Source organism: Oryx dammah, unplaced genomic scaffold (assembly GCF_014754425.2).
Source record: "Oryx dammah isolate SB20612 unplaced genomic scaffold, SCBI_Odam_1.1 HiC_scaffold_28, whole genome shotgun sequence".
Lineage (NCBI taxonomy): Eukaryota > Metazoa > Chordata > Mammalia > Artiodactyla > Bovidae > Oryx > Oryx dammah.
Genome location: NW_024070212.1, coordinates 72151981 through 72178549, shown reverse-complemented (window position 1 = coordinate 72178549; position 26569 = coordinate 72151981). Strand labels below are relative to the sequence as shown.

General features: G+C 41.1%; 1 protein-coding gene and 1 long non-coding RNA gene across 10 annotated transcripts in view; both read right to left on the bottom strand.

Annotated features, from left to right (window-relative positions):
• Window positions 1-17846, bottom strand: part of PTGER3 (prostaglandin E receptor 3) — a 233913-nt gene extending 216067 nt beyond the window's left edge. For 4 of the 8 annotated variants that reach the window (XM_040232570.1, XM_040232569.1, XM_040232571.1 and 1 more), the window contains exon 1: window positions 16738-17818. In XM_040232570.1, the coding sequence (XP_040088504.1) occupies window positions 16738-17631 (894 nt within the window). In that variant the 5' untranslated portion in view covers window positions 17632-17818. Of the gene's footprint in view, window positions 1-16737 lie in introns of all 8 variants that reach the window. The other 4 variants (XM_040232566.1, XM_040232568.1, XM_040232565.1 and 1 more) reach the window with 4 other exon arrangements.
• Window positions 17847-18861: 1015 nt separating this feature from the next.
• Window positions 18862-26334, bottom strand: LOC120857000. 2 transcript variants are annotated; one of them, XR_005719545.1, is made up of 3 exons: window positions 25364-26334; window positions 23163-23247; window positions 18862-19574 (listed from the first exon to the last, which is right to left on the bottom strand). It is a non-coding gene; the product is annotated as an uncharacterized LOC120857000 (long non-coding RNA). The 2 variants fall into 2 exon arrangements; XR_005719544.1 differs by lacking the exon at window positions 25364-26334 and having other exon boundaries at window positions 23163-23313.
• Window positions 26335-26569: the final 235 nt, after the last annotated feature.

The window sequence follows — 26569 nt, the reverse complement described above, 5'->3', positions numbered from 1 at the left end:
GCAATATGGAGGTAACACTTCTAAATGTGTAATTCTGCCAGTTATTCTAGGAACTACAGATTGATTTCTACAACTAATGGTAGGGATGCTGGGGGAGGAATGGAAAATGAGTGGTAAACGTGGCCAAATCCAAGATTTTTAGGATTAAACTGAGGAATCTGAAGCCTCTTAATCTGGGTGAGAGAGTGCTAGATGGAAAAAATGCCTGAATTCCATATTATAGGATCACTGTGAACACACTGAGGTTCAGTAGGGCTCTTTTTCTTCTCTATGATTATAAGGGTGGCGGGGGGAACAGATAAAAGCAGGTTAGCAAGAATCCCAATTGCATTGTATTATGCTGCTGTCACTTCAGTCGTGTCCGACTCCGTGTGACCCCATAGACAGCAGCCCACCAGGCTCCCCCGTCCCTGGGATTCTCCAGGCAAGAACACTGGAGTGGGTTGCCATTTCCTCTCCAACGCATGAAAGTGAAAAGTGAAAGTGAAGTCGCTCAGTCGTGTCTGACTCTTAGCGACCCCATGGACTGCAGCCTACCAGGCTTCTCCATCCATGGGATTTTCCAGGCAAGAGTACTGGAGTGGGGTGCCATTGCCTTTTCCCTTGTATTATGCTAGAAGTTTTAAAAGTGTCAAAACAAATTTTCTAATTTTGACTCTAGTCAAACACTTTCCCGCTAAGCAAAGAGAACTCAACAGTTTTATTTGTTTTATAAATAGTTTAGTAAAAAGAATAATATTTGTGAATTGCACTAGCTGAAAAATGTTGGCCTAGTAAAATTTTACCAATGTATGTGAGTTTTCTAAACCTGAAGAGACATAAAGAACCAGAGGAAATTAATGTTGCCCCTTTACAGAGAAAGCCTCCTAAATTGTAGGCGCTGTGTTAAATGGAATCCTTTAACAGTTTGCTATAGAACAGTCAAAATTCTTGTCACTTCTACAGGGATTTTCACAGTATTTCTCTAGAAACCCAAGCTCTTAAGAAGGGCAATCAATTAATGAAATCAACAAAGATATTTCAGGAAACTTTTAATCACTATAATTATGTGACCCAGACAGTTTCCATGATCATTGACCATTCTCAATCAATCTGTTCTTTTTGTGTGTGACATTTTCAGTGAAGTAACCTGAAAATATTTTGTGTGTTAGTCGTTCAGTCGTGTCGTGTCCGACTCTTTGCAATCCCATGGACTGTAGCCTGACAGGCTCTTCTGTCCATGGAATTTTCCAGGCAAGACTACTGGAGTGGTAGCCATTTCCTTCTCCAGGAGGTCTTTCTGACCCAGGGACTGAATACAGGTCTGCTCCACTGAAGGCAGATTCTTTACCATCTGAGCCACCAGTAGGCTAATAAGAGACAATGAATGTGAAAGAGATTATTACAGCATAAAAAATCTGACTTCTACTAATTTCTAGGGGTAGGACTGGAGCAAGTTTTCTAATTGTTTAAAGTATAGTTTGTACAACTGAAAGATGGGGATAAAAAAATACCAAACTGATAAGCTTGTGCCAATTAAATTAGAAAATAAAGTAATTCTCAAGGGCTTGCAGGAGAAGGCAATGGCACCCTACTCCAGTACTCTTGCCCGGAGAATCCCATGGATGGAGGAGCCTGGTGGGCTGCTGCAGTCCATGGGGTCGCTAGGAGTCTGACATGACTGAGCGACTTCACTTTCACTTTTCACTTTCATGCATTGGAGAAGGAAACGGCAACCTACTCCAGTGTTCTTGCCTGGAGAATCCCCGGGACGGGGGAGCCTGGTGGGCTACCGTCTATGGGGTCGCACACAGTCAGACACAACTGAAGAGACTTAGAAGCAGCAGCAGCAAGTGCTTGCATGTAGTAGGCATTCAATAAGTATGTCCTTTTGTTTTGTGGATCTTTTCAGCTTCCTCTCCATTAGTCTGATTGCCATTCCAACTCCTCAATAAGTGATATGAACACATACACACAGGACTTAAAAGATACAACTTTACTGTCATAATGTTTCTAAGGATGATTTAGATGTTAACAATGAACCCCCATCTTTTGTTATTAATACCCTAATTTTGAAAAACTTTTTCTATGTGTTCTAGATGGGAGAGAAATCCTAGCACTTACTTCTCACTATCAGGTCCTACTTCAAGTTGCTGCAGTTGCCTGATCCTTCTTAGTAACCTCTTTATTTGGCCAGGAGGCAAAAAAATCAAGCTAAAGCAGTCAGGTTTGCTCCTAGGACACAAAGAGCAACAGAAACTGTTTTGCAGTAGGATCTTGGCCTGATGCTCAGCATCTAGAACAGCCTGTGTCTGTCCTTCCTATCTTCCAAATCTGCCAGCTTTCTATGGACACTGTGAGCCCCCAGTATCCTTTTTTATATATGCCCTTTGTGTTTAGTGTTAGACTCTATTGTTTGCAACCAAATATCAAGTTGAGGGAGAAGACTAGAGCTCTGAAGTCAGAGGGTATTCTCATGCTTCCTGAAATTGACCTACAGCACGATTTAATAAGAAATAGATGCAAGAGGAAAAAAAATCAAGACATCCCCTGATATTTTTTATAGAACAAAATTGAAGAAGAAATTTACTTTGTGGATCCAGGCAAATCCTTAATCTATACTTGAGAAAATTATTACCATTAAATGAATTCAAAAATATGCCACCCAGAATGTTGGTCATTAGTACATCCAGTGGTTTATACAGAAAGTTGCCAGATTAGCATCAAACTCAGACTACATTTCATCCTTTATGGAAAAATCAAGAAAAAATTTCTTTTTTCCTTTTCTTGTTGCCTCTCTGTGGTGTTGATAGAGTATTTGTGAGCTTTCAGAAACTTATATACCTACCTCTGTCCCACTGGAAACCTCAAGCTATACCCAACTCATTTCTGGACAATTCTCTAAGTCTAAATCCTTAATTGTAATTTAACAAAACTCACAATGTCTTTGAAGATGAAGTGGGGTCCTGAAACTTTATGTCACATATAACTGTTTCTTGTATTTGCTAAATAAGTAAATAAATAGCAAAGAAAAAGGAGGGAGAGAGGAAAAATTTTGTTGAAACAGTGCTTCATAGTCACTGAAATACTGTATTGCTATAAAAGCAAAATTAAGGCTTCCCTGGTGGCTGAGTGGTGGAGAAACAACCCGCCAATGTGGGAGACATGGGTTCAATGCCTGATCAGGGAAGAGAAGATCCCACATGACGTGGAGTGGCTAAGCCTGTGCGCCACAACTATTAAGTCTGAGTTTTAGAGCCCGAGAGCTGCAACTTCTGAGCCCATGTGCCCTAGAGCCTGTGTTCTGCGGAAGCCATCACAATGAGAAGCCTGCGCACTGCAACTAGAGAGTAGTCCCTGCTCGCCAAAGCTAGAGAAAGGCCCTGCAACAACAGAGACCCAGGACAACCAGAAATAAAGTTAATCTAAACATTATTTTAAATAGCAAAATTAGACCACTTCATGCAGCCTGTAAATATAAACCTATTAACCAAAAGCTATGGGGAAAAGTACATGGAACCTGGCCAGTAAGCTGCAAGAGTATATCCAAGGTTAGTTCCTTAGAAACAGAGCCTGGATTGGAGATTCTGACACAGGCAAGAAGTCAAAGTGAAAGATACAGAGAGTCCTGGCTTTGTCTTCCACAGGGTCACCTCCCCTCTTGGCACCACCAGCAATTTATATGAACCAATCCACCTCCCCCTTCCCTTTTTTCCCCTTAAACTAGCTTGCTTTAGCTTGGTCTCGATCTTCTTCAGGGATGATGAGTCTTATAATATCCTACTATTTCACAAGCAAACTTTGCTTATTTTCCTTTCTCTCTATTCCAATTCACATCGCAGAACAAAAAAATAGCCCCCATTGGATAGAACTTAATTCTAAATCTGCCCATTACTAGCTTGGAGTAGTCACTTCCACCTTAAGGAGGTTGAGGTGAGGTTGAGGTGAAGTCGCTCAGTCGTGTCCGACTCTTGGTGACCCCGTGGACTGCAACCTACTAGGCTTCTCCGTCCATGGGATTCTCCAGGCAAGAATACTGGAGTGGGTTGCCATTTCCTTCTCCAGGGGATCTTCCCGACCCAGGGATCGAACCTGGATCTCCCACACTGGAGGCAGATGCTTTAACCTCTGAGCCACCAGTTCTTTTCCACCTTAAGGAACTAGATGGAAAGTCATCTGTGGACAGATAGCCATTTCCTTACCAGAGGTCCAGAGAGGAAGATGGGACCTTATTTCCTGTCAGAGTCACAGGACAAGGATTAGAGAAATCGCAGAAGGTCTTGTAAAATCTATCTCCAAAACACTCTGTGTGAATATATTCAATTCTCCATTCCAACCTCAGCTGTCATCATTCCCCATCAGGACAGTTTCAATACCTTCTACTTGGTCTCCCTACTTTCACTCTGGCCTTTCTGCAACCCAGTCCTCACACAGCTTCGAGAAGAATCTTTTAAAGACATAAATCCAATCATGTCACTCCCCTTGCTTCAAATCTTCCAGTGTTTTCTTAAAATAGTATCAAAACTCATCCGCAGGGCCTCACACAATCTGGCCCCCGACACTGTCTCTACCTCAATTCACAGACTCTTACTCTCTCTACACCCCTCTCACTTCAGCCACACAGGACTTCTTTCTACCCCTTGAACTTACCAAGTATTCTTCCTGGAGATCACTCATAGCTGGTTCTTTCCTTTCCCTCAGATATCAGCTTAAATACTACCTCTCATTTAAGAGGCACCTTTCTCCAATGTTTCCATCTACAAAAGTTTCCCAGGTTTCCTCTATCACATCACATTGCTTTATTTTCTTAACAGTATTTACCACAATCTGACTTCTCATCTAATTTATTGACTTTCTCCTTCCCCTAGAATGCATGTTTGCTGAGACAAAGAAGCTAGTCTGCTTATTTCATTGCTATATTTACAGCACCTATAACTGTGTCTGACACATAGTAGGTACTCAGTAAACGATCACTGAACACATGAATAGGTAAATAAATTCTGAATGGTCCCAACTTTTTTTCCTATATTCATAATTGATAAAGAAAAATAACATTGCTGCTTTGAGTCACAACCTCGTTTCTCCAGGAAATCATTCAGTAAACAACATACTCCTTAAAGACAAGGACCATGCCATTGCTGTATCAGGTTGTAGTACAGTGTCTTGCACACAACTGATAGTAAGTGTCACTTAAATGAATTAATATATCATGGCTCCTGTCCCTGATGTTGTCAAGATAATTTCACATTATTTTACTGTTTATTTACACAGATTTAGTAGAACTCCTTGATACTTAATTGAGAAGTATAGTGTCATATAACTTTAAAAATAAAGTGAAGTTGCTCAGCTGTATCTGATTCTTTGTGAGCCCATGGACTGTAGCCTGCCAGGCTCCTCCGTCCATGGGATTTTCCAGGCAAGGATATTGGAGTGAGTTAACATTTCCTTCTCCATTAAAAATAAAAGATACCTCTAATTAAATTTAGTATTGTTCCACACAAACCAAGAACTAGAATTAGTAACACTTAATTCAAGCAATATGCATGTGTACATGCATGCTTTGTTGCTTCAGTTGTATCTGACTCTTGGCAATTGTATAGACTGTAGCCTGCCAGGCTTCTCTGTCCATGGGATTCTCCAGGCAAGCATACTGGAGTGGTTTGCTATGCCCTCCTCCAGAGGATCTTCCCCACCCAGGGAACGAACCTGTGTGCCCTGCAGCTCCTACAGTATAGGCAGAATCTTTTACTGATAAGCTATTGGGGAAGCCCAATTATTAAGTGATTATTAAGTGTGATATGGTGTTTAAGTGTTTTACATATATTATTAGTACTATGTTTGACTATAAAAGAGAAAGGAAGAAAGAGAGGGAAGGAGGCAGGAAGGGAGAGAAAAAGAGAGAAAGAACCTCTAAGAAAATTCTTTGTGCCTCTTGCTGCTGCTGCTGTTGCTGCTGCTGCTGCTAAGTTGCTTCAGTCATGTCCGACTCTGTGCGACCCCACTGATGGCAGCCCACCAGGCTTCCCCGTCCCTGGGATTCTCCAGGCAAGAACACTGGAGTGGGTTGCCATTTCCTTCTCCAATGCATGAAAGTGAAAAGTGAAAGTGAAGTTGCTCAGTCGTGTCCGACTCCTAGCGACCCCATGGACTGCAGCCCACCAGGCTCCTCCGTCCGTGGGATTTTCCAGGCGAGAGTACTGGAGTGGGGTGCCACTGCCTTCTCTGTTGTGCCCCTTAAAAAGCAATAAATTTCCAATAAGTAAAGGTATTCAAACAAAATGGAAAATTTCACCAAGAATATTCTAGAAATAGATCAAACATTAGATGAGTTATTTTACTAAATGACCTTTTATAAATCAAGAGATTTTATAAGGTCAACCCTCTTCTTTTACAAATATGGAACAGACAAGCAATACAACTTGCCCAAGATGAAATGCAAATTCCTATTTCTAATCCTCAAGGCAATCTACCAGTGCACTCCTTCCTTCCTTACTCCTCAGTCCTTGACTCATAATATTTCTTGACATTCTCAAACATACTTCAACAAAAACATATTTGCTTACCATTCCTAGCACACCTGGCTCAATTTTTCCCTATGTGCTTCTGCACAGAATTCCACTCCCACTGTCAATTCTATGCCAAGCTTTGTCTCTCCTTTTAAAGCAACACTTAAGGAAAAAAAAACTTTTTTAAATTAATGTCTCTACATTTCCATCTGATCTCAGTACTCAAGGGCTCTGATACCTTTTCTAATTCATAAGGCAGCCTGAGTAATCTTCTTAATACACAAAGCAGATCAAATCACTCCCTCACTCAAAGCTAGTTGTTTTCCAAGATACTTAAGATAAAAATCTATAAACTCCCAAACAAAAATGACAAGGTTCTGCATGGTCTGGCCTTGCCTCCCTTCCTAGCTTTACCTTAAAGCTACTGTTCCTTTTATTCATGCTAATGTACCCCTCTGGCACTCTTTAAGTTCCTCAAATGTTTCCAGCTCTTTCCTACACTGATAGTTTCGCATGTTGTTCTTTCTTCCTTAACGTACCAACTTCCAAGATTCGCCATAAATGACATTTTCTTAGGGAGATCCTCTTTAAGCACCCCCACATTCACCAATGCATCAAAAGAAGGTCCTCCTTGACACTTTGCCAAAGCACCTTTTTCTTGCCTTTATAACACGTCCATTGTTTTAATGTGGGCTTCCCAGGTGGCGCAGTGGTAAAGAACCTACCTGCCAATGCAGGTGACATAAGAGACACAGGTTCGATCCCTGGTTTGAGAAGATCCCCTGGAGAAGGAAATGGCAACCTACTACAATATTCTTGCCTAGAAAATTCCATGGGCAGAAAATCCTAGAGGACTACAGTCCACAGAGTTGCAAAGAGTTAGACACAACTGAAGCGACTTCATACACACACACATTGTTTTCATGATATATGTAGGGGGATGCCAGAAGCTGTCCTGCTCTTCCCTGTTCAGGTGGGCAGAGCAAGTCACACTGGAGCAGGTATTACAGAAATAAGAAACATTCACTTTGGTAAATGTTGACTGAGTTGGTTTTCATAGCAGAAAGTTGTGTGGTACAACAAAGGAAATCCATACAACACTCCTGGTATAAATTGCTGATTACCTGGGAAGAAGTAGACCATCATAGTTATCATATTTTCTGGGGGGAGGGGGAGAAAGCAGAGAAATCTAACCTCCTTTCCCAACATCTGAAGCCAAGAAACTTAGTAGAGAGCAACTTTGGCTGCATTCAGTAGAGGGAAAAGACATGGAATGTCTTAAAAGAAAATTTACTGGAAGAGAAAGACAAACTTGCGAGAAAGTCATCTGAGTACAACCCAGAGCCTAAGGACCCCAGAAGGAGGTTCCAGGCAGTATGTGGCCAGAGGCCAGCCACTCTCTGGGTCCTTACATCCTAGGACAGTGGTTGTGCTTCAGAAAATTGCTGCTGAGCTTCATGGCTGAAGTTAGAGGGTGTGAATGAATGTGACTCCTAACAATGGCGCCCAAGCACAGACCCATTGCAGCCTGGGCAGGGACATGCTCCATGAGGACTTCACAGTGGCGGTGGACCAGCACTGCCCTTCAGCCCAGACAAGATCAACCTGCAGCAGCTGCACCATAAGGCAGTGAACACAACCAGGATGATGACCAGATCACCCTGGTCATCTGGTTGACCAGGTGGTAACCAGACTGGTTACATTTGTTTACTGGATCAATGGTTTATTTTCTGTGGGTCTACCTTAGTAGATTGAAAGTTTCATGGAAGAAGCTAGCATGTCTGTTTGGCTTATGCTCAGGGCTACCAAGTACAGCACAGATGGCACCCAGCTCCACAAGGACTGTCCTTCACATGGAACATGACATGAAGATTGTCCCTTAGAGCCAGGTAACTGCTCAATGTCTTCAACCTTACCCTAGTCATCACTGTATCACCAGCGAGGCAGACACGAAGCAAGCACTCAATACATATTTACAGAATAATTATATAACAGAATGCATGACCTATTCTGTTCATTTGTATACATTTCTATGATTCTTCTTAAGACGTTTTTGGGTATTTTCCCCCCACATACCTAATATGGTATGTCTAAAAGGGATGATTTTATCTATTTTGAGCCACAGGAAGTCAGAACGGAAAAGAAGGTTAGAGTGATAAGTGTTTTTATTTTACTCACGAGGAAAGGGAAAACCAGAAAGATAGGATGACTTTTATCTTTTGGTAGAAAAGCCAAGATGAGAACCGCGGGCTCTGTGCCTTTTACTCTCTCTAGCCTCCATCTGCTCTTCAATAGCTTTCTTTTGTTCTTATGAAACAGAGGCAGAGGTCACTTAATCACTGACTGCTGTTTGTGCCTTTGACTGCCAAGGCACTGGGTTAATTAGGGAAATGCGGATGTGTGTGCTCTACCTGACCCAAAGTGGTAGAACGTTATCAGGGAAATTTTGCATATCAAGACCACAATGAAAGCTCCACTTTATTGGACTGGTGAATTCTTCAAAACACACCATATTTTTTAGAATCGCTCTTTCAGTATTTTCAGCATTAACAGCATACTTCTTTTTCCAAATGCTCATGAGTCATACCAACAGCAGCATATTCTCAAGCACAGAAAATAACACACTGAATATTCAGAAAGAGGAACAAAAGGATCAAATCTACTTAAAGGAAATAAAGGATTAGTGAAAAGTATGTTCTTAAAATTATATTTTATTTTTATTAGATCAATAATTGCTTAAAATAGGCAACTTCCCTGGTGACCCTGTGGCTAAGACTCTGTGCTCCCTATCCAGGAGGGCCAGGTTCCATTCCTGTTCAGGGAACTAGATCCCACATACAACAAGTAAGACTCAGCACAGTCAAATATATATATATATATATATATATATATACACACACACACACACACACACACACACACACATATATATTTATATATGTTTTTAAAAAACTAAGAAAATTGCTTAAAATAAATATACATCCAGCTCCAACTTGGTCTTCTGTCTTTGTATTACCAAGATTTGTGAAAACCTTGTTTGGTGTAAAATTTATCCTGTACTTATATGATATGACTCTTGGGGTTCCCTTGTGGCTCAGCTGGTAAAGAATCTGCCTGCAGTGCATGAGACCTGGGTTTGATCCCTGGGTTGAGAAGATCTCCTGGAGAAGGGAAAGGCTACCCACTACAGTATTCTGGCCTGGAGAATTCTATGGACTGTATAGTCCATGGGGTCACAAAGAGTTGGACATGACTGAGCGACTTTCACTTCACTATATGATATGCTGCTGCTGCTGCTGCTGCTAAGTCGCTTCAGTCGTGTCCGACTCTGTGCGACCCCATTGATGGCAGCCCACCAGGCTCCCCCGTCCCTGGGATTATCCAGGCAAGAACACTGGAGTGGGTTGCCATTTCCTTCTCCAACACATGAAAGTGAAAAGTGAAAGTGAAGTCGCTCAGTAAGTGTCCAATTCTTCGTGACCCCATGGACTGCAGCCTACCAGGCTCCTCCATTCATGGGATTTTCCAGGCAAGTGTACTGGAGTGGGGTGCCATTGCCTTCTCCATCACTATATGATATGACTCTTACCTAAATTAGTACCTAGTTTCTTTCCAACAGAATTAAAGTGAGAAAAATCAAGCCTCCTCTTCTGTCTCTGCCACCATATTTCATTTTTAGGTTTATAGTCCTCAGACACCTATCATAAAAAGCAGCAATGGTAAAATAAAATACTGATTTTGAATAGGTGACCAGACCAGCTGCTGAAATGTTGTCCTTATAAATGATGGCCAAGAGAATTCTAGGAGGGCTACTGGATGGGAAAATTACACTTTGTGTTATTTGCAGACCACAAATAATATTAATGCCCTGTCAGGACCTAGACTAACTGTGAGGCAGTTTACAACTGTGTGTTTCTCATGCTTTGGTCTGATTTAAGGCTCATGTAAACTCAGTTCTGGACTGTGAGTCAGTGGTGGAGAATCTGTGCAGCCCCAACACTCTGGATCACCTGTGAAGTGATGAGGACAACCAAGGCACAGGCTTTAGCCTTAAGAGGTCTGCAGAATGATTAAATTAATTTGACTCATTTACATGAGGAGAGGTCTGAGCACATGGAGTCCCTGACTGGAAAAACAAGAGACATATTCTAGATAGAGGTCTTCAGAGCATGAGGTGGTGGGTACTCCTCCAAGTTCAAGGGAAGGGGAGGTGGGATCCACCATGTCTTAGTTTTAGAGAGTTAACTGGTAGTTGTGAGGGGGAAAGCATCCCAGAACTGAGAGAGTAGTGATGGTGACGGGGGCAGGGAGGAGGGATGAATTACAATACTTTGCAAAGATTTACAAATATTTATCTTACAATATTTATTTGCCCGCTTTCTTAATTTTTTTTCTGAAAAGTTACATTCTCCACCACATTTCCCCACCAGTTAATTATAACTAATCAAGCTGTAAAACATCATGTCTTGCTTTTCTCCAGTTTCCTGGGAGAAAGTTCTATCTGAAGATAAGAAGTCAACACTGTCATCTATAAAATATCACAGTAGTATTCTTAATATGGAAGAAATAGTCTCAACTATTTTCACATACATTTATTTTGCTTTTTATTACAATCCTGTGAAATAAGTTGAGTTGGTGTTTTTATTCCTCTTTTACAGGAAAAAAAGAAAAGTGTTCACAAAGATATCAAGCAAGCTGTTTAAGGTCACAGTGGATTGTGTTATGTTACTGGAACAAGAACCTGTCTTCTGATTTATGAGCTCAGATATTCACTCAATAGGCTTGTGGTGGACATACCTTGTATGGCTGGTCATCATGATAGTTCCTAGGAAAAGAACAATTTACCGGGTAGTTACTATATCTGCCCTCAGGAGGTCAGTTAATCCAGAATGTTCAGTAAAGTGTGACTCAGATCAAGACACCGGATCTGCAAGGTAAGTGTTGTGGGACCAAAGAGCTGCAGCACCCAACCAAGCCTAAAGAGGCCCAAGGAAGGTTCCTCTAACAAAGTCACTGCTAACTTGGGACCTTAGCCAATCCGAGACAGTGACTGCTCGGCAGCTGTCCTGAATGGCTGAGGGGTGAGGTGTAAAGTTGGAAAATGGAGACAAAAGTGTTCCAAATAAAGGGAGCAGAGTCACTACTCCACAGTGTTATTTCCATGTGTGTATGTGTGCACGCATGCGTGAGTGTGCATCCCTCTCATTTAAAAAAGTTACACAGTGTCCAGTTGTCATTTCTGTTTAAGAATGAATTACTATGTTTACCATAAAATGCTGACGTACACTCAGGAGACAAGATATAAGAGGAACCCCAAGAAAAATAATGTCCCTTCTTGGATTACCCTCATTAATCTTTGAAAATTAGAATTTTTCTAGGGAAAAAAAGGACTTAAGAGGCCATCTAATAATTCTCAAGAAGCAAGGCAGGAATTGAAATACAAACCACTTACTTACTTCTATGATAAGGGATTGAGGGAAAAGAGGGATTCAGAATATGACATGCTACAGCTGTAGATTCTAAGAGTTGCCAAGTGTGAAAGAGGTGCGTGTAGAACCCTGGTGGACTATAAACGTGCTACCCGTATGTGAGGAGATTGAAGGAGAACTTCTCTCCCTGCTTTCTAGCTCTGCAAGGCAAGGACTGAAAATCAAACATGACACCCAGTACCTCTCACTACCACCTCTCAGCTCCCCCAGACAAATCATCGATCATCCTCTGTTACAAATGCCTGTAGTGCATATTCCTGAGTGTAATTCCCAGAAAAATGATCCTATGGAAACTTTCATAATTGAGTTATTGACCTTTACAGCTTTTTCAAAGGAGAAAGTCCCATGAGTCACACGTATGCTACAATTCTAGACCATCTGAATGTCTTCAAATAAGATGGCTTAAGAATTTGTTTAATTCCTGGCTCTCTTTAATAAACTCAAGATACAAAACCCTACATTTTAAGCCCTGATTTATCTCACTCATCTTCAAGTTCTGTTTGCTTCTGGACATATCACTTAGATACCCTGCCATCTCTTTACGTACAGTGTCCGAAAGCCCAAGTCACTCAGAAGCCCTCACTCTTCACTTCAGCGCAGTCACTCAGTCGTGTCTGACTCTTTGTGACCCCATGGACTGCAGCACGCCAGGCTTCCCTGTCCTTCACCAACTCCTGGAGCTTGCTCAAACTCATGTCCATTGAGTCGGTGATGCCACCCATCTCATCCTCTGTTGTCCCCTTCTCTTCCTGCCTTCAATCTTTCCCAGCATCAGGGTCTTTTCCAATGAGTCAGTTCTTAGCATCAGGTGGTCAAAGTATTGCAGTTTCAGCTTCAGCCTCAGTCCTTCCAATGAATAGTCAGGACTGATTTCCTTTAGCATTGACTGGTGGGATCTCCTTGCAGTCCAAGGGACTCTCAAGAGTCTTCTCCAACACCACAGTTCAAAAGCATCAATCCTTTGGCACTGCCCCCTTTCTTTATAGTCCAAATCTCACATCCATACATGACTACTAGAAAACCCCATTCTTACAAAAGTACAATTGACCAAGCAGTCTCCTTCTCAAATTTCTCATTCTGGGTCACTAAACCATGATTCTCCCAAATAAGAGAAACTGAGCATTATACATGGAAAAAGACCTTAGATATCTATTAGCTCTACTTTTGCTAAGAGGATATATAATTTCCCCGGTACTATGATTAGCACTAGAACTACTGCTTTTTAGCTAAGTCAAACAAACAAATCAATACAACAGAAAAAAGATTAAAAATAAACTCAGAGTCAAATATTTTGAATTAGAAATCTGGTTCTAATATTCTTAACAATACTCTAATACTGTTATTTTTATAACGCTATAAAACACCGTTACTTCTGTAAAATAACCTATTGCATCTATTTTTCACATGTGCATTTAAGGCAAATTTCCTATGTCAAAAAATGTCAGTGATTCCTTAAACTTAAAAAACACTACATCTATGTTGCAAAATATCTCCTTGAGTCAAAGCATTCTCTGCCCACATCTGTGGCTATTGAGCAGGGAATTTGCTGGTTCAAGATTAAAGGCAAAGTTCCTAAGGCTGCTTTTATACAGTTCCCAGGTTGCGGATGAGAAACTCTGTTGCTCATTATCTCTTTTCACAGTGTAGATAGCTTTTCGTTTACTATTTTTAAGATGGCTACAGTATTAGTCACTTACGGCTTTAGTATTGTAGCTGTTGTACCTGTTTGAGGAGTGCCAGGTGTACAAAAGTACAAGCTGTCGTTATGGCTTCCTCTGAACAACAGCCTCGGGTTATTCCTGCTTCTGGAAACTTGGCTATCATTTCAAACAACTGGACTATTTGGTGATTGTAGTTCATAAAAAATCTAATGATAATAAGTCATACAGATTGCATTGCTGAGCCAGTTGACTGATTTCAACAGAATATGATGCTTTATATTGACTAAGAAGTATAGGTCATCTATCAATAGTGACACCACTTCCCACTGTATTCTCACTTAATTTGATTTTTTATTGTATAGCTTCTGGAGGAAAAAGTTTAAAAGCTTTTGTTTGCACCATAGATAAACCTCTATTTAAACCAGATAAACTGAGCAATGGCTCCTATTTACACAGCAGGAATTTGCAGCAGTTGGGATGTTTTCTTATTATGGTATCTATTCTCTGCTAAGTTTTTCCGCAGTGACAACTGAACATTATTATCATCACGTTAGTCCTCCAAGATAAGATATACTCAGAGTCCTTTTAAGTAAGAATTTTGGATAATTAAATTAGTATCCTGTACCTTTTTTTTTTAAGCTAACAGGGAATCTATATTTTATAATTAGGAAAAACATATTAAAAAAAAAACCCTCTCCCTTCAGCATTAATACACTAAAAATTCAGTTCACTAAATTCTAGTGTTTTCATTCTTATAATTCCCTAACCTATTAAGAGAGCAGTTTTGCCATTTTCTTTCCTTTGAAATAATTCCAACTTTGTACTGCAGATCTTTCTGAAGATATTTGGAGATTTAACTTCAGTGGTACACAAAACAGAAGACAGAATAATTCCTTTAGTTCCAAACATACCTATTTTGAAAACCACAAATTTCTTCTCTTTGATATGATCACATGTTGAATTTGTTTAATGTTTTTATGAGAACTGACCCAATAAACTTTGATAAAATACTGCAAACCAATGAAGTTTATATGCAAATATTAATTGAAATTAGGATGAATTCCAAATACAAGGTTTCTTAAGAGTGAGTCTGGCCATCCTAGGTTTCAGTTTTCAGAACTGATCTAAAGTCTTCATAAGGCCACTGTGCCCATTAGAAGCACAGTTTTGAAATAAAAAACACACTGCTTATTTTCTCTCCTACTTAAAAAGAAAGCAACAACTATACGTCTGGTTAACTGTATGAGTAAGCATTTTATTCATATGATTTACCTATTCCTTGGATATATACAGCACACATATAAAGAGTGTGATAGAACTCAAATATGTGGGACTCAAATGACTGTTGTGAAAAATTCAAATATTCTGTTTGCCTTTAAAGCTACATTTATAGTAAAGTGCTTATTATTTAGAATTCTTTTTTTTCTTCTATTTGGCTACCTACACACAGTAGAAGTAAATATGTCTAAAATTGGTGCTGGCTTTGATAAGCCACGGTGATGACATCAGCCTGACTTCTAGCTTCTGGAATGCAGAACTGAGACCTTACAGCGATTTGTGGGCTATGAGGTCCCAACATAACTCTCCTTGTCACCACCTATGATCCATTCCAAGCTAAGACTCCTGCTGTAAATATACTAGGCAATTAAACAAGAGTATTCTGGAATATCGGTGTTGTCAAGTGCAGGAGTGGTGGGGGTGGGGTGGGGTGAGAGGAGAAAAGGAACTACGGTTCTGTTAAAAAGTACAAGGATTTTTAAATTGCACATGGTGTACTACAATGTTAATGTACTTAATATAACTTAATTGCACACTTAAAACTAATGGGAAATTTCATGTTATGTGTATTCTATTACAATTAAAAAAAGAAAAGCTCCGGACTTCCATGGTCCTGCCATGAAGATTCCAAGCTCCCAATGCAGGAGACACCAGTTGGATCCCTGGTGGGGGAACAAAGATTCCACAAGCCCCAAGATACAGATAAAAACTTAAACAAGAAAAAAAAAAAAAAAAAAACCCTATACGTGAGCGGTTTCTGAAAACTGTGCCATGGATTCCAGGAGTTTTTCATAACTGTCTAACAAATTTCGAGGTCCGATATGTCATCTGTTGTAACCCTGTCACAGTGACCAGGTCGCTCTTGCAGGAATATTTACTGAGCCAGGTTGCTGGGGGCCTAAAAAAGCAACCATTCATCAGGAATTAGTAATAGCACTTACACCAAATGTCGAGCTAAAAGGACCGCAGAGGAAAACCTGGAAAGTAAGATTAAGAGCGGGTGTTAGACAAGCAGCATATGGAAATATCACTTGCTCCCGGGCTGTGGGCCCCCTGAGGAGCTGGTAAGTGCAGAAACCTCTACGAAGGGCCTTGCCATCAGCCCCGTGCAGTGACCACAAGGACAAGCAAAGGCTGGTACGAGGGAGTTAGTAGGCCTCGGGGCCCACGGGATGACCGTAGGTTCGGGCACTTCCTAGAGGGCGCAGTGCAATTTCAAAGGACGGAGGCTGGCCGAGGGCGAGACGCCCCTCCACTCTCCTGCCTCGCGTCTGCCTGCTAGCAAAGTGAGCTGCGGCTGCTGCGGGAGCGCGCGCACTAGCTCAGAGGCTGTGTCTGTCGCGAGGTTGCGGGGGGTGGGGGGGTGGGAGGGGGTGCCGGTAAAGTACTTCTGCAGAGTGAAAATCAATCGACTCAACGGGCGAGAGGTATTTGAAATAAGGAGAAAACCCAGAGTACCGGGCTAGAGTTGTCATCGCCATTCTATTCTGCTCCTAGTACTCCTGGGAGAAACCAGTTTCTGCACCAGCAGTGAACTAACACCTGGGTATCCTCTTACTCTCTCTGATTAGAATGTGAGCACCCCTGGGGTCTCCAGGCGTGCACAGCCAGAGCCTAATGCGATGCCTAGCACTTGGAAGATGCTCAGCAAGTAAATGAGGAGCTACGCTCTGAAGCCGAGACCAAGACAGCGCAGGTAGAGCCCTCTCCAAAGTTCTCTGCTTGCAGACACGCCCCTGCAGGTGCTGTCACTTCCCTAAGTCTTCACTGCCCACCGGCGCACACGCGCCCACCTCGAACTCCCCAAGCCCTGTAACTACCTACCAGCAACGGCGACCAGCAGACCGAGAGCACGCACATGATCCCCATGAGCTGGATGGCCGTCTCTGTCGTGATTCGGCCCCATTGGGCGCTGGACTGCGACGCCGTGGCCTTGGCCCTGCAGCGGGACACCAGGGCCTTAATGGTGGCCAGGTTGCAGGCGAAGGTGACCACCAGCGCCGAGAGCCCCAGGATGGCAAAAGCAGAAGCGAAGAAAACGTTGCCCCAATTTTGCCGGGAGTTAGTCCCATTGCCCCCAGGCCCGGTGCTAATGAAGCACCAAGTCCCGGGCCACTGGATAGTATACTGACCTACGCCCAGCACCGGCAACAGGGCGAAGGCGAGCACGGCCAGCCATACGCCTAGCAGCACGGCGCGGGTGACGCTGGTCTTCATGTGGCTTGAGTACCAGTGCGGCGCCCGGGTAGCCAGAGCCCGCTCGACGGCCATGGCGCTGGCAATGAAGAGCGAGGAGAGCCCAAAGACGGTCATGGTCAGGCCGAAGAAGGTGCACAACCTCCCCGACGGGTCGAGCTGCTCCCAGCGCTGGTGGGACAGGTAGAGGACGATGACCACCGGGCTGGTGAGCAGCTGCCCGACCATGTCGGTGAGCGCCAGCCAGCCGATGCACAGCAGGAACGACTTCTTGCGCTTGCCCTCCCGGCGCCTGTAGCTCTTCGACACGAGCGTTATGGCCAGCGCGTTGCCCACGAACCCGGTGATCATCATGGTCATCGAAAAGGCTACGGACACCGAGCCGCAGTCCTCGCTGTGTTCCTGGGGCAGCGTGAGGTTGTTCGGCGCCTCAACGGCGCGCTCGGCCGCCCAGATGCCCCGGTCGGAGTGGTTGAAGCGCGTACAGAAAGGGGCGCTAGCGTGGTCCCGGGTCGCCTTCATATTGCCTTGGAGGTGAGGAAGGGACGGCACCTTGAGAACAGCGACGAGAGCCGGCAGACGCGGCGCGGGAGGCGGCGGCTGTCGGTGGCGACCGGGGCTGGGGCTGGGGTCGCGGCTAGGCTGCCCTCCATGATGCGGGGCGCAGCCGCCGCCTCACTTCGCCACTAAGGCGGCGGCGCCGGAGCTCCCAGGCCAAGCAGGCAGCCTCGCCGTCGGCTCCCAGGCGTCCGGAGGTGCCCGGCGCCTGCTATAAGCCCGAGGGGGGCGGGGCGCCCGTGGGCGTGGGCCAAAGTGCAGTGGGAGGAGGATGCAGAAGCAGCCGAGAGTCTCCCTCCCTTTCTCTCCCTTTCCCTCTCTCTTTTTTTTTCGCTGCGGCTTGATCACTGCTTTGGCCGCCTGGGCTCCGAACATCCTTCCGCCCCCGGAAGACTCCTCGAAATGCCCCAGCTCCTGCTGGGACTGGCTGCCCAGCCAGGCTGCCCCGCGCGGCCCCGCGCCTCCTCAGGTTCTCTGCCAAAGGAGAGTTCGTGGAGAGGCTGGGACTAAAAGGTTTCCCTCGGCTACCCCACCTCAGACAAGTTGCCAAGGTGCCCGCTTCCTCCTTCTCCATCCACAGAGGCTCGCGCAAGGACCGGATCTTCCTCCTGACGCTCTTTTGTAACCCTAGCAAGTGTATCTTACCTACCTGATCCTGAGCAATCTAGGCAAACCACACTCCTTATGCGTAGATGAGCGTGAACATTTTTCCCTTTCTGCTTTGAGACTCTCGCATGATCTTAAGCAGGCCAGGCTGCTCTGTCCCCAGAGGCGCACTGAAACTGTAAAACCAACAGTGCCATAAGATTTAAGGGAATAGGTACAGGAAGACAAAATCAGACTGTCGGATCCAAAAATAAAGAAATCCCAACTACCAACTCCTTCCTTCACCCGCCTAAATTATTCTTCTTCCTTAACATTAAATATATATATTAATTAATTAAAAATATTTTTAAAAGGGCAAAAGGGACTAGAGGCAGGTGGCTGGCACTCACTATTTCACTGTCTCAGCACATCTGAAATATTGAAATCAAAGGCTGCTAGCCTGCTTGAGTGGGGGTAGGTAGGGCAGAGAAACGAGGAAAACTCTTACAAAGCCATCTTTCTCCACCCTGGACCATTCTTATGCAATTAGGACTAGAAACTGCATTTAGATGTTATGAAGGTCTTCACATTTAGTGAAAATGAGCATAATCGCTTAGTAACATCTTTTATTAAGCCAATATTTTATGTTTCACAACCATTTCCCCATTTTTTCCCAGACATCCTCCAAGTATTGTTATTACTCCCCCTTTAAGGTGAGGTAACTGAGGCTCCTGAAGTTAAAGGATGTGCCCAAGTCTTTCAGCAATTCTCCAGTCTCCAGCTTCTTATCTGAAGCACAGTATTCTTTCTTTACATAGATACCATAACCACTCTCAACAGGTGATAAGACCAGCAATTCTCAAGTCTAGGGAGAGTCTACTTTTTCTGCCTTTTCATCTTGTCGGGGAAAGGGAAAGATTTCAAAAATTATTTTTGAACTTCATTTTTCCTCATATTTAAGAAATTAGACCTAATCATTCACCTCAGTCGTTTCCATCATGTCCGACTCTGTGCGACCCTATGGGCTGTAACCTGTGAGGCTGCCCTCCTCCAGAGGAGTTTCCTGTTCCAGGGATGGACCCCGCGGCATCTCCTGCATTTTCTGTATCACAGGATTCTTTACCGCTGAGCCAGTTGGGAAGCCCATTTATTCAGCCCTATGAAGACCATTACTCAGACTTTCAGCGCAAGACTGGGTCAGTTCAGTTGTTTGTCTTTTCCAGCTTAGTTGATCTCCTTATTGGATGTAAAATAGTGGTAGGATATGAGAATGGAGTATATTCCCTTGCATTCTTTCTATGCTGTTGAGTCTGTATGAAAGTCTGAAATAAAAAAAATCATTATAGGGCTATATAGTTTTTAAAGGAGAAAAAGCAAAAATGAAATGTAAACTATTTTAACAACATGCATTAATCACATCACTAATTTCATTTTGTGTTTTACTGTTTTTTCTTTATTTTTGAAATTTATTTGTAATGCCATGTGTCTAATGAGAACTAAGAAGAAATAGAGAAGTGGTTCATTTTTTAAATCTTCCCCCAAGCTTTTATTAGTTTTAGTCTCAAACTCATATTTGTAAAAATGTTTTTCTAAAGTGTCATTTGAAAAGTAAAATAATATTCGATGGTATTCTCAGATACGTTTTATCCAAAGCATTGGATTGAAAGTACATATCAAAATCTAATGTTATAGCAATAAAACTCTAGTGTAACTGTATATTTATTTTAAAATTTAAGACTTTTCCATGATTTATACATCAAAAAAACAAACAAACAAACAAACAAACCCAAAGCCAATATACAGTGACATTAAAAATTGTTTTATTTATATTTGACCTCTTTGCAACTTTTGTTACCATTACTGTTACCACCAGTTAGACTACATAAGAGTTAAAAGTATAAGGGCATATAGTATCAAACAGTTAATGTTAGCCTCTAACTCACCTCCACCAATGCCTTAAATGTATTACATTTCAGAATTTTTGTATAACACTTTCCTCCTTTTTGTGTAGATTGCTTCATCTTATCCTATGTTGTTTTGTAGCTATTCACCTTGAAAACAAGTAATTTGGAGGATCTGAGGTGTCACTATAGAATGCTGGCACAGAATGACTCCGGATCCACACTTCTTGGTGTCAGAACAGAAATAGACTGAATTGTGTTGGCCTGAAACATCACCGCCCTCTAGTGACCCAAAGGTTAATAACATGCCATATAATTTCTGAACAATACAAGCTTTGCTTAGGGACCTCTGATACTTTTCATAGGGGCCTAACTCATTAATACATAACTATTGTCATTTTGTCTTTCTTTGAGTGTCTGTTTAATCAATATTCCAGTGAGGATTAAAGTTATAGAGTAAGGGAACTGAAGGACCACATATTCAAAAACTAAAAAAGATTTTAAAGCGTGTATTCACACATTATGTATTTTTAACTGTGCCTAGAAGTGATTTTAGTCCATAAATTTAAATCCCCTATTGTATTTTACATCTTAAAATTCATGACATATGTTAGTACTTAGTAAGTGCTGATGAATTTATTGTATATACTTCTACTGACCTTCTATCAGGAAATCTTAAAATAGACATAAATTAAAAAAAATTAAATCACTGAATAGTCTCTGGAAGGACTGATGCTGAAGCTCCAATACTTTGTCCATCTGATGTAAAGAACTGACTCACTGGAAAAGACCCTGATGCTGGGAAAGATTGAAGGCAGGAGAAGGGAACAACAGAGGATGAGATGGTTGGATGGCATCACCGACTCGATGGGCATGAGTTTGAGCAAGCTCTGGGAGTTGGTGGACAAGGAAGCCTGGTGTGCTGCAGTCCATGGGATAGCAAAGAGTCAGACATGACTAACTGAACTGGAAAAATTAATAAATAGTTTCACACAATCAAGCCCTTGATTACCTGAAGATATCTGCAGTTCTTACTCTATAGAGCCAACTACTAATTTCAGGATGTTTTCAAGTCATTTATTCAATAAATATTGAGATTTGTCTGCCAGTCTAGTAGTTAAGACTCCTTGCTTCCAATGCAGGGGAAGCAGGTTCAATTTTTGGTGGGGGAACTAAGATCTCACATGCTGCATGGTACACCCAAAAATAAATAAATAGTGAGCACCCACTCTGTCAGACACCATACAGTCGTCAAGGACACAAGAAAAACAAAAGTTTCGGTATTTATGGAGTTTATATTTTAATGGAAACTCTTGATTTTCTACCCAAAATAACAGAAGATAGAATGCTAAACTCAGTGGCTTTTGTGATTTGTCATGCAAATCAAGAAACCCAATTTTGGAAACAATGTACAGTTTTAAATAAAAAGTGGAAAAATGTGTACAGTATTCAGCATCAAATAAGATTTATCTCAGGAACACAAGGTAGATGTAACTCTCAAACATTAATCAATATAATTAGTTCAACAAAATAGACACTTTAAGTCTTTTCTAAATCAATTATCTGGATACCCTGTGTCCTTTTTATTGACTGCCTCTTTTCCAAACTTTTGTTTCATTACGTGCCTAATAATTTTTAACTGAAAACTGGACATTAAGTTCATATAATGGAGTGACTGTGGATTTCATTTTTCTTCTGAAGATTACTGATTTGGCGGTGACGGGGTGGTCCTTTTGGCAGTTAATGTGCCTGGATTCAAAATGCTAACATTTTCTCTCCTCTGATAGGCAGCTACTGTTATCTCTTGTCTCTTCATGACTGCTCTTTAAGCCTGGTTTCTTGTGAATTGATCTATCCTATCTAATGCAAAGAGCCAACTCATTCGAAAAGACCCTGATGCTGGGAAAGACTGAAGGCAAAAGAAAAAGGGGGTAGCAGAGGATGAGATGGTTAGATGGCATCACTGCCTCAGTGGACATGAATTTGAGCAAACTTTGGGAGAGAGCAAAGGACAGAGGAGCCTAGCATGCTACAATCCATGGAGTCACAAAGAGTTGGACATGACTTACCAGCCGAACAACAACATACCTATATGATTTGTTGGTTGTTCGGTGATGGGGATCATTCTGTCTGGTTTATTTGCTTATAGGGGGCTCTCTTCTGATTTCTAGCTGTTCTGTCAGTTTGGGGCTGTGCCCTGGTATTTCAAGCCTGTGAAGCTTCACCTTGCTTTTTAAAATTAGGTTCCAGGGCGATTCTGTCATTCACACATAGTTTGGCTGTCAAATGTAGATTTGGGCAGAAGTTCCACTCTTTCTGTGGTTCTCATTGTTTGAATTTCCTATTTAAATCTGCAGTGGTTTTTCTAAACTTAGGACTCCCATCTCTTGCACTTTTTGCCAATGAGGGCAATTTCTCTACTACTATTTCCTATGAGATAGTCATGAGGATTGGGTATCACCTCAGTCTAAAAGGCCAGAAGTCTTAATTCTTACACCTGTCAGTTGCAGTTTTTGAGATTAATTTTTTCTCTCAGTTCTGTGTGCTTTTGAATGCTTTCCAATAAACTTAAATAGTTGTTGTTTTAAATCTTTTAAACAGACTTTATAATTGTTATCTGCAGGACAGTGATTTTGGCATAATGATATACATGCAGTTCAATGGAATAGTATGCTTATTCCATTGAACTTTATATAGATGTGTGTGAGCTCAGTTGTGTCCAACTCTGTGCAACCCCATGATAACTCAACAGGCTCCTCTGTCCATGGAATTTTCTAGCCAAGAACACTGGAGCGGGTTGCTATTTCCTTTTCCAGGGAATCTTCCCAACCCAGGGATGGAACCCTTGGCTCTTGTGTCTCCTGCACTGGTAAGTGGCTTCTTTACCACTAGCTCCACCTGGGAAGCCCACTTTATATACATATGTAGTTATATATCTATATAATGTTTATATAGATATATAAATATACAGAAATATAGATACAAAAATATGTATACACCCATACATACATAAATGCAAATTCAGTTAATTTTCAGCAAAGTGTTAAAGTAATTCAGTAAAGTCTTCACAAATGGTGCTGGGAAAACTGGATACCTATATGCAAATAAAAATGAACACAATCCTTATCTCACACCACACACAGAGTATCACACATTACATAAACCTTCTAAATTAAAATAGGAGAAAAACTCTTGTGATTTCTTTACCCTCTCATTGTTACTAGAAGTACTCCTACAGCTTTTTCTTGTCTTTTGAACATCTAACAAATGTGATTATCTCTTTTGGTCATTATATATAGAAATTCTTTATATTCTTCTTAAATAACAGGAACAATCTTTATTTTCTTGAATGTTTGGAGCATAATTTTTCTGAATGTTTAGGTTATAACTTTTTATTAGCAGCAATTACAATAACATTTTTATATTTATTGGTGTGTACATTTGTGGGGCTTATTTTTATCATGATAAATCCTTAGGAGGATTGATACATCCCAAAGTTGTATCCATAGCCTATACTTCCCCTGGAATTCTAGCTTCATTTATCCAACTGACTGTCATCCCACTTGGATAACCCAATAACACCACAGAATGTTCAAATGGAACTTCAAATTTTCTTCCCCACTCCTGGCTATACCTGAGTCTTCCCCAATGCAATGTATAATAGTGCCATCTACAAACTCAAGCTAGAAATCAAATGGCCATCCTTAATTCTTCATTTTCCATTCTTTCTCTTTTCCAATCCATTATCCAGTAATATTAATTCTATTTCCAAAATATACATTCACTGTATCCATCTCCACAGCTACTATCTTGGTTCAGGTCACTGCCATCATTTACCTAATCTACTGCTATTGTTTTTAATTGTCTTGGTTTTATCATTTTAAATTTTATTGTGACAAAATAGGCCAAGCTTAAATAGCATGTAGATTTTATTTAAAAAAAAAAATGATTTAGCTGTGCTGAGTCTTTGTTGCTATGTGCGGGCTTCTCACTGTGGTGGCTTCTCTTGTGGCGTTCAGGCTCTAGAGCATGTGAGCTTCAGTAGTTGCAGTGCCTGGGCCCCAGGCTCTAGAGCACAGGCACAGTAGCTGCGGTGCACCGGCTTAGCTGCCCCGAGGCATGTGGGATCTTCCTGGATCAGAGATTAAACCTGTGTCTCCTGCATTGAAGGATTCTTTATCACTGGGTCACCAGGGAAGCCCACATATTTTTAAAGGTTGATAATATTTTCTACACCTGTCCTTATTTTCACTTCCAAATTAACCAATATGAACAGGTTGTGGTGTGACTTCAGATTTTTCTTTATGCTCATACAAAGATACATTCACTTACAATACATAGGTTCCTGCTGCTCTGTTTGCCAGCTCTGAATTACGAGTAAAATATATTTTACTGTTAGTTTGGATCTAACTAGTAAAGTTGAATCCATTTTCCCATGTCTATTAACTTCCTCGTTGATTTTTGTACACTGCCCATTGGATTATCATTATGCTATTAATTTGCAGGAGCTCTTTGGATATTTAGATACCCACTACCTGTTTCTCATTTTCCTACTCTATCATTTTGCTTTTTTTGGTCATGTTCATTCATTACCATCTGTAGAAAATTGGTTCAGTAAAATGTTCATCTTTCCCTTTATGATTTTTAGGATTATTGCTTAAGAAAGTTAAAGTTTCTCCTTAATTTCTATACTCGTTACATTTTGAAAAATAGTTTTAATAATCATGTTTAATCAAGTAGATTTAACTTTTTACTTTTTAGCAAATAAAGTGGAAGTTTAACTTTTTTTGATAGATTATTATATGGCTAACTAGCACTATTTATTAAGTAAATCATAATTCTTCTCTTAAAATACCATTTTATCATATACTAAATTTCTATATAGCCTAGAATCTAGGTCTTGCTTTCTAAATATCATTCTTCAATAAGAACCACCAGAGCTCCTTGGAGAAATGACTGATGGATGGCTGAGGCAAGGAAGATATGAGCCTACAACATCTGTATTATCAAAAATTAGAGTGCTCAAAAGACAAAAGGATGGTGATATGTCAAAGAAACACAGGAGTCAACGTAAAACAGTTCCCAATGGCTAATTGGAACAATTTGACCAATAAAATATATAATGGAATCCTGAATATAATCCAAATGTAAATATACACAGGTCCATACTGATATAAATGAGTAAATAAATGAGTAAAAAAGAGGCAAACCTGCTTAATATATGTAGATACTCCCCTCTCCAGGAACTGAAACATAGTCCCCCTTATTGAGAGTATGCTTGACTTCATGACTTTCAGGCATTTATTGTGCTTTGAATTTCAGATACTGCATTTTTAGATAGAAGATTGGTGGCAATCCTGCACCATCAGAAAATAGTATTTTTAAAAATAAGAGTATTTTAGACAACGTATGTATATTGTCCTTTTAGATATAATATCACACACTTAATAGACTTTGGTATAGGGTAAACATAACTTTTATATGCACTAGCAAGCCAGTAAGTTTGTGTGAACCGCTTTACTGTGATGGTCTGGAATTGAACCGGCAGTTATCTCCAACGTATGCCTGTGCTTCCAAAGAACATAGTATTAAAAAGAAAATAGTAGTACCTTTATAATGGAGAAATCTGGCAAACCCTGTCTTAACAAAGTGATGGTTAACATCTCCAGTAATGTCATGTGGATACATCTCTTGATATGTGATGAGGAAGTCACTTCACTCCTACAGTAACCATTCCAAAACCCATAAACCCAGTCTAATCATGAAAAGAAAGTAACAGATAAACCCCAAATGAAGGTCATTCTACAGGATACCAGAAAAGTACTCTGGTGGTCAGGTATTCTGTAGAAAACCTGGTAAACTGGTGGAAATTAAAGGAAATCTGGAGTTAACAGTAACGTGTGAATATTGGGTTTCTTGTATTCTTGCAAATTATGCCAAATATTAAGGGTACAGGAACTCGTTATCTTGGCAAGTTTTCTAATTTTATATATAAAATTATCCCCCCAAAAGATATATAAGGGTGTATTCTTTTCTGTAATGTCTTACTTTATTCCACTAAGTTACTTATATTTCTAGGTGAATAGTTTTGACTGGCTTAGATCACGAAGTCTTTATTGCAAAATTCAGACTTAAATTGAAGAAAGTAGGGAAAACCACTAGACCATTAAATGACCTAAATCAAATCCATTACGATTATACAGTGGAAGTGACAAATAGATTCAAAGGATTAGATCTGACAAAGTGCCTGAAGAACTATGGACAGGGTTTGTAACATTGTATAGGAGGCCGTGATCAAAACAATCCCCAAGAAAAAGAAACGCAAAAAAGCAAAATGGTTGTGTGAGGAGGCCTTACAAATAACTGAGAAAAGAGAAGGAAAGGCAAAGGAGAAAAGGAAAGATATACTTATCTAA